Genomic DNA, 8,796 nt, shown 5'->3' on the forward strand with positions numbered 1-8,796 from the left:
ATCTCAGGTCACTACTTAGAATGATAATACTCCTAAGTACTAGTATGTTTGGGCAGTTTGTATTGTTGTTTTGTTTTGATATTCACATCTTGTATATTACAGAAAGGAAGAACATCCTTTTTAAAAAGTTAGCACTAAGAATAAGACTCCTCTCTACATTATGCCTTATAAACATCAAATGATATTGCTTGTAACATGGGAAATGATACAGTGTAGCAATTAAGAGTACAGACACTAGAATCAAATAGACCTGAGTGTCAACCCCAGCATTGCCTGTTTCTAGATAATCAGACCTTGGACAAATTAATCTTTCTAAGATTCAATTTCTTGTCCTGTAAAATGAAAACAGCAACACTTTTCTTACCTCATAGGGTTGCTGTATGAAGTAAAAGATATAATGCATGTATAGGCCTTGCATTTAGGAGGGACTAAATAAATGGTAGCTGTTATTGTTATTATGAGTAACAGTAATAATAATAGCCAACAAAGTTCCAAAACTTAATTGATGCAACCAACATTTATTGAGTGCTAACTAGGTGATAGGCACTGTCCTTACACTAAATGGATTCTAAAGAACAAGTTAAACAAGACAAGTATAAATAGGATAAGAAGTATAATGTAACAAAGAAATGTAACCATTATAAAGATAAAAAAAAGTTAAAGAACAAAAACATCACATCTATTCAAGAAATTAGAAAGCTTCATGCAGAAGGAAAGATTTGATCTGGGCCATGAAGATAGGTAAGATTTTTAAAATATTAGCAGAAGATAACAGGAAGGAGATGGAAAAGAGAAGAAAAGTATCTGAGAGAAAAAACAAAATGAGTAAATCTTAAAAGATTATAAGGTAATGGATGGATCAGCAGGGTATTTTCGGTAATGTAGTTTGGATACACCAGAGGAGTAACATAAGCAAACAGGAAAAAAGCAAAATGGAAGACAATACAGGGAAGGCCATAAAGCTCAGGCTAAGGAATCTGGCCTTGATATATTCATCACTGGTGAACCACAGAAGCAGCTGCTAAGAAGAGAAACTACATGGTCAGAAACTTTCTTCTTATCGAAGAACCATGACATAATGTAAAAGTAAGAACTGATCATTAACCATGTCTTACTTTGGGCCAGCTGACATCACTGGGCAACTCTCCTCTGTACAGAAATCTGTGATGGTTCCGTAAAGCATGTTGATCTGATTGAAGAAATCCACAGCTGCAAAGCAAATATAAGCTATTAGTAGAACAGAATGGTTAAAATAAAAACTAAATTTTGATTTTACTCATGCATGATCCTAAGTTTATCAGTATTCTTTTTTCAACAAGGAACAGTGATAAACACATAAAGAAACCACAATATTGGACTATATTAAAATTAGGAATTTCTGTTCATCAAGAGATACCATTAAGAGAGCAAAAAGGCAAATCACAGAGTGGAAGAAATAATTTGTGACACATATAACCAACAAAAATTTGGAGCCCTGGTAGCTACACTCGGTTACACTCGGCTGCTAACCGAAAGGTTCACAGTTTGAACCCACTCAGCAGCTTTGCAGGGAAAAGATCTGGTGATCTGCTTCTGTAAAGATTACAGCCAAGAAGAACCTACTGGGCAGTTCTACTGTCACATGGGGTTGCCATGAGTTGGAATCAACTCAACAGCACCCACCCACAACAAAAAGACAGTCCAAAAGAAAAATGTGAGACTGTCTTCAACTGGCACTTCATAAAAGGTTTCCAGAATGTCAAAAAGCAAATGAAAATATGCTCTACCACATTAGCAATCATAGAATTGTAATTAAAATGACAGTGGAATGTCATTCCATAGCCATCAAAATGGCTAAAATTTATTTGAAAATACAAATGGCCAAGAACATCCAAGATACTCTTAGAATAAGGTAGAAGGACTGCCATGTCAAGACTTATAAACTACAATGAATAAAAACAGTGTGGTCTTTGTAGACCAATAGAACAGAATAGAGACACCAGAAATAGATGAAAGTAAAGAGGAAAACACTTGATTTATTGTAACAAGTATTTCCTCTCTGCTTGCATCTGTTTCCGGTAACAAGTCATCACTGCAGAACAATGGGAAAAGGGCAGTCTTTTCAACAGATAGTTCTAAGTCAACTGGCTATCTCTATTAAAAAAAAAAAAAAAAAAAAAACTTGACTCTTCACTCATGCCATACACACCTAAATGTAAAAGGCTATTTCTAGGAATAGTATAGAAAAATATTTTCATGGCCTATGGCATGGATATATTTCTTAAGAAGGCCACAAAAAAGCACTAGTTGAGGAATAGTTTTCCATTCATTTCATTTGATTTATTCCTAGGTTTTTATATTTTTTATGCTATTCATAATTATTTATATTAACCTCAGAACTAACAACCTTATTAAACTCATCTATTAATAATACTAATTATGATATAGTTTCTTTTAGATTTTCTACATTCAAATTCCTATTGATTGTGAATGAAAGTGTTCGGTCTCCCTTTTCAGTAGTTATATCTTTTCTTTATTTTTCCTGATTTACTGCATTGGTTAAGACCCCAGTTAAAAGCTGAACAGAAGTGGTGGTGGTGAACACCCTTGACTCATCTCTAATCTGAGAAAAACTTCAACATTTCATTATTAAGTATGATGTTTGCTAGTCTTTTTTGGGAATATATGGCTATTTTTTATCAGAAGAAACTGCTAACCAATTATTTATTTGCTAAGTTTTTTATTATGAATTGATTTTGAATTTTACCAAATGCCTTTTCTCCATGTACTGAGATGACAGAATTTTTTTCCTCCTTTATTTGAGTTAATGTGGTGGATTACAATGAATGCTTTTCAAGAGTTAAACCAATCTTGTATTCCTGGAATAAACTCAACTTGGTCATGATGTGCTATATTTTTTTATATATTGCTAGATTCTGTTTGCTAATATTTTTATAAGGATTTTTATAAGTAGGTTCATAAATGGGATTAACTTATTTCGTTTTCTCATAGTGTCTATGAAGGCATCATAAAACAACAGACAGCCTTTTTCCCATTCTCTGTAAGAGCTTGAGAAAGACTGGTGTGATGGATAAGATTGTATGTCAACTTGTCTAGACCATTACTGTCAGTGTTTTAGCAGTTGTATAATGTTGTGATCACCCTCATGATGGAATCTGCCGAGTGGTACCAGTGGAGGCGGGGCCTGTGGCAGCTCACCACCCTCTCGGTTTCATCTCTCTGCCTTCTGCCAGTTACCTTCTGCCTGCTCGCCTTGCCAAGGTTTTTGGCTTATTCCAGACTCAGCAGCTGCCTCTTGTTGTCTCACCTCTGGTTCCTGGGACTTGAGCTAGCAGCTCACCTGTTGATCTTGGAATTCATCAAACTTCTCAGCCTGCGAGCAAGAGTCCAGTTCCCCGAACTGCTGACCTTGGGTTCGCTAGCCCCTGCAACTACGTGAATCAGGAGAAACCTTGCGGTCTTGTCTGCTGATCTTGGAATTCATTGACCTTCACAGCCCCCGAGCAGGAGCCCCTCTCCAACCTGCTGACCTTGGGTTCACCGGCTTCTGCAGTTACATGAACTGGGAGCGGCCTCTACCCTGATCTGTGGACTTGGGACGTTTTAGCCTCTACAATTGCGTGAGCTATTTCCTTGATATAAATCTCTCTCTATATATATATTTATACGCTTTACTGGTTTTGCTTCTCTAGAGAACCCAGCCTAAAACATTTGGTACCGAGAGAGTGGGGTTGCTCTAACAGATACCTAAAATGTGGAAGCGGTTTCGAAACTGTCAATGGATAGAGTAGTGGCAACAACAAAGGATAAGCAGCAGCAGAGAACCTGCAACAGCAGAGAAGTGGCAGTGGCAGGGAATCTGCAGTGGCAGAGGAGCGGCAGTGGCAGAGAACCAACAGCAGCAGAACCAAGAGACCAGCACTGGAGCCGACCAACAGAGCGAGAGACCTGAGTGCCTGTGCGCAGGAGGCTTCCTGGCAGAGTGGGGTGCCTCTGGGTACTTATTGGTGGAGCTAGGCTTGCCAACCCACGGAGTGAGAGAGCTGAGTGCCTGTGCGCACAAGGCTTTCTGGTGGATTGGGGTGCCTCCGGGCACTTATTGGTGGAGCTACAGAGCTTTGGAACACTTGCCCCAGCAGGGCAGATGTGGGCCTGAGGCCCGAGCAGCCGAGAGGCCAAGAAACCAGAAAACAAGCTGAAGAGACAAGGGACACAAGAAGCTGAGCTGCCTTGGTCTCAAAACGCATGGCCATGACCTCAGGGGTTTCAAAGGGTGGAGTCATAGCCTCTGGTGTTTCTAAGGGTGGAGTTGTCACTCCGATGGAGTAGGAGAATGGTGCGCCTAAAGCCAAAGGAGCAGGGCTGCTGTCCCAGTGGGCCTGGAAGGTGAAGCTGAAGCCCAGGGCCCAGGGCCAAGGAGCCTCCACTCAAAATCCAGAGACTGTGGCCAATATCTAGAGTCTGGAGGGCAGGGCTATTGTGTAAACTGTCTCAGAGAACAGAAGATTATTTTCAAAGCCTTGAGGGCTAATGTAATGTGTTCTGCTGACTTGCTTGGTGCCGGTTATCACTTCTTTTCCTCTAGTTTCTCCCATTTGTAACGGAAATGTCTAGCTTGTGCCTGCTCTGTCATTGTACCTTTGGAAGCAAATAACTTGTATTCTAGATTTCACAGATGAAGAGGAATTTTTGGATTTTGGACTTGGAGTTAAGACTTTTGCTATGATATGATGAGATGAATATGTTTTCCATGTTGCAAGGATGTGATTTTTTGGGGGCCAAAGGGTAGAATGTCATGGTTTGAATTATGTCCTCCCAAAAATGTGCGTATCAATTTGGCTGGGCCATGATTCCCAGAATTGTGTGGTTGGCCTCCATTTTGTGATTGTAATTTTATGTTAAAGAGGATTAGGGTGGGATTGTAATACCACCTTTACCCAGGTCATATCCCAGATCCAGTGTAAAGGGAGTTTCCCTGGGGTGTGGCCTGCACCACCTTCTGTCTCTCAAGAGAAAAGGAAAGGGAAGCAAGCAGGCAGTTGGGGACCTCATACCATCAATAAGGCAGTGCCGGGAGCAGAGTGCATCCTTTGGACCGGGGTCCCTGCGCAAAGAAGCTCCTAGTCTGGGGGAACACTGACGAGAAGAAGCCCTACAGAGAGAGAGCCTTCCGCTGGAGTTGACGCCCTGAATTTGGACTTTAGCCTACTTTACTGTAAAGGAATAAACTTCTCTTCGTTAAAACCATCCACTTGTAGTGTTCTGTTATAGCAGCACTAGATGACTAAGACAACTGGTATTAATTTTTCCTTAAATGTTTGGTAGAAATCTCTACTGTAAGAATGTTTTTAATTAGATTCCATTTTTTAGAATAGTTACAAGACTATTTAGATTTTCTATTCTTCTGTCAGCTCTGCTAAGTTGAATTTTTCTAGGAATTTGTCCATTTCAATTAAACTTCCAAATTTATCGATATAATTTAAAATTTATTCATAATACTCACTTATGATTTTTTAATGCTATGATCTGTAGTGATACTCTTTCATTCCTCGTATTTGTTATTTGTGCTTCATTTTAATTTTTTCTTGATCAGTCTTGTCAAGGGTTATAGTTTTCATTAAACTTTTCAAGGAACCAATTTTTGGGGGGGATGAGGGGGGAACTTTGTTGATTCTCTTTATTCTATGTTTGCTTTCTATTTTATTAACTTCTGCCTTTATCTTTACTGACTTCTTTTTTTACTTTCTTTGCATTTAATTTGCTGTTATTTTGCTAACCTCTGGAGATAAGATGCTTAGATCATTCATTTTCAATAGTTTTTCTTTTCAAATATATATACGCAAGGCTTTAAACTTCCCTCTAAGCACAGCTTTAGCTACATGCCACACGTTTTTGTATGTAGTATTTTCAGTATATTTCAGTTCAAAATATTTTCTAATTTCCATCGAGATATATCCTTTCCAAACATATATAGATTTTCTAGTTCTTGTTATTGATTTTTAGCTAAATTCATTATGGTTAGAGAACATATTTCATATGATTTCAATCCCTTCAGTTTTTGAAAATGTACATGTGTGTAATCTGAAGTGCTTGGGTCATGTGTCCCTCAGGTCAAATCTGTTATCATGTTGCCTAAATGCTTTTAATTCCTTGTTGTTTTTTGCTCTACACTGTCTATCAGTTACTGAGAGAGGAGAGTTAAAATCTGCCTTTTTAACTGTGGATTTTCTATTTCTCCTTTTAGTTTTGTCAACTAATTTTAATATGTTTTTGAGATGTGAAAGACATATAAATTAAGAATTTTATACATTCTTTGTGAATTGAACTATTTATCATTTTAAAATCGCCTTCTCTATTAATGTTTTTTGCCTTAATATTTATTTTACCTGATATTAACATGACTATATCAGCTTTTTAGGGGGGGTTAGTGGTTCACTTTTTAATTTTAACCTTCCTGTATCAGTATATTTAAAGTATGTCTCTTGGAAGCAGCATTTAGATTTGTTTTTTTCTCAGATTAGGAGTGAGTCAAGAATATCCACCACCACTTCTAGTCAACAATTTACTGGAGTCTTAGCCACTCTTCTTCTCAATTAGCTAAGTAATTTTACATGCATTTATTATTATTTTAGTGATAGGTTCAATAAGGGTGAACTTACAACAGGGTAGGCAAACTCTGGCCCAGAGGACAAATCTGGCACATCGCCTATTTTTGTAAATAAAGTTTTACTGGGGCATGACCACATCCATTCATATTGTCTGTGACTGCTTTTGTTGTGCAATAGCAGAGATGAATAGCTGCGATAGATACATATGGTCTGGAAAGCATAAATTTACCATCTAGTCCTTTACAGAAAAGGTTTATCAGCCCTGCCCTAGAGTGTAGATCATGCAAACTTAATTTATCAAAGCCAAACAACAATTAATACTTTTACCTCTTCCCAGACAATGCATGGCCTTTAGATATGACAGAAACTATGCTAGCCTCTAGGAATACAATAAGAAACAAAGCTGACATAATCCCTTGTCCTCGCTGACTTTACAGGCTAATAGAGAACAGACGTCTCTTAAGTTTTTTAAAACAGGAGGTATTTAAGTTGTTGTGGAAGTGTGGGGTGAAGAATTTAACTTAATGGAAAGAATCTGGTCTTTCTCCTTGGTTCCTCAGAGATAACCTCTAAAACCTTGGAATTTCCCCAGTGACTGAAATGTCTTTTATCTATAAGGGCTCCAGAACAGACTAGACAGGTTATGCTAATGAACTGACTCAGGTAGAGGCTGACCATGCCAGAAAGACCCACACTGCAAGATATCAGCTGACCTCAGAGGAGGGGGCATGATTCAGTCAATCATGCCTACCTAATGCAGTCCCAATAAAGGTCTGCAGACAAGGCTCCATGGGATTCCTGGGTGGCAAAAGACGTCTGTTCTTGGAAGGGTGATGCACCCTTTCTGAGAAACAGTAGCTTCATGTTGGGGACCCTTCCAGACCTCTTCTTTATGTTGGTGCTGATTTGTATCCTTTTGATAAAATTATAATCATAAGTATAGTGATTTCCTGAGTTCTGTGAGTTGTTCTAGATAATTATCGAACCCAAGGGAGTAACGAAGCCAACAGGTCAAAACTGAGTGGGGATCTTGGAGACCTCTGAGCTTATAGCTGGTATACTGAGGGGAGAGAGGAAATCCCTAAATCTGTAGACAGTCGGTCACAAGTGACAGGGTGCTGGGGGCCCCAGAACTTAAGGCTGTGCTTTTTTTTAATTCAGACTTTCTAGGACAACAGAAAAAAATTAAAGACTTTAAAAAGAGTCAAAGCTAACCAAAGCAATCTACAAATACAGTGCAATCCCGATCCAAATACCAACAGTATTCTCTAACAAGACGAAGAACAAATCATTAACTTTGTATGGAAAGAAGCCTCAGATAAGTACAGCATTACCGAAGAAGAAGGAGGCCTCACACTACCTGACCTCAGAAACTACTATACAGCTACAGTAGTCAAAACAGCCTGATACTGGTACGACAACAGACACATTGACCAAAGGAACAGAATCAAGAACCCAGGTGTAAATCCATCCACCTACGGCCACCTGATCTTTGACAAAGGCTCAAAGTCCATTAAACAGGGAAAAGACAGTCTTTTAAACAAATGTTGCCAGCAAAACTGGATGTCCATCTGTAAAAAAATGAAACAGGACCCATACCTCACACCATACACAAAAAATAATTCAAAATGGATCAAAGACCTAAATATGAAACCCAAAACTATATAGATCATGGTGAAAAAATAGGGTCAACACTAGGCGTCCTAATATACAGCATAAACAGGATACAAACCATAATTAACAATACACAACACCAGAAGATAGGCTAGATAACTGGGATCTTCTAAAATTAAACACTTATGCTCATCAAAAGACTTCATCAAAAGACTAAAAAGACTTTGGTGAAGGGTGGGACAGTACACAATACTGGGGAAACCAGCACAACTTGTACAAGGAAAGGTCATGGAAGCTCCATAGATACATTCAAACTCCATGAGGGACTGAATTGCTGGGCGTAGGGCTATGGGGACCATGGTCTCTGCGAACATCTAGCTCAACTAGCAAAACACAGTTTATAAAGACAATGTTCTACATTCTGCCTCGGTGTGTAGTATCTGGGGTCTTAAAAGCCTGTGAGCAGCCATCTAAGATACTCCACTGGTCTCATCCCTCTGGGAGCAATGGAGAACGAAGAGAACAAGATACAAGGAAAAGATTAGTCCAAAGGACTAATGGACCACAGCTACCA

At 38.8% G+C, this 8,796-nt stretch overlaps 1 protein-coding gene across 3 annotated transcripts in view; it reads right to left on the minus strand.

Moving 5' to 3' along the window:
* Nucleotides 1-8,796, minus strand: part of MOB1B (MOB kinase activator 1B) — a 72,179-nt gene that overhangs the window by 30,869 nt on the left and 32,514 nt on the right. For all 3 annotated transcript variants that reach the window (XR_002825157.1, XR_002825156.1, XM_023737788.1), the window contains exon 3: nucleotides 1,116-1,209. Coding sequence is in view for 1 of the 3 variants with exons in the window: in XM_023737788.1 (XP_023593556.1) it covers nucleotides 1,116-1,209 (94 nt within the window). In the remaining 2 variants the exon portion in view is untranslated. The remainder of the gene's footprint in view (nucleotides 1-1,115; nucleotides 1,210-8,796) is intronic.

The sequence above is a fragment of the Trichechus manatus genome, unplaced genomic scaffold (assembly GCF_000243295.1).
Source record: "Trichechus manatus latirostris isolate Lorelei unplaced genomic scaffold, TriManLat1.0 scaffold00108, whole genome shotgun sequence".
NCBI lineage: Eukaryota > Metazoa > Chordata > Mammalia > Sirenia > Trichechidae > Trichechus > Trichechus manatus.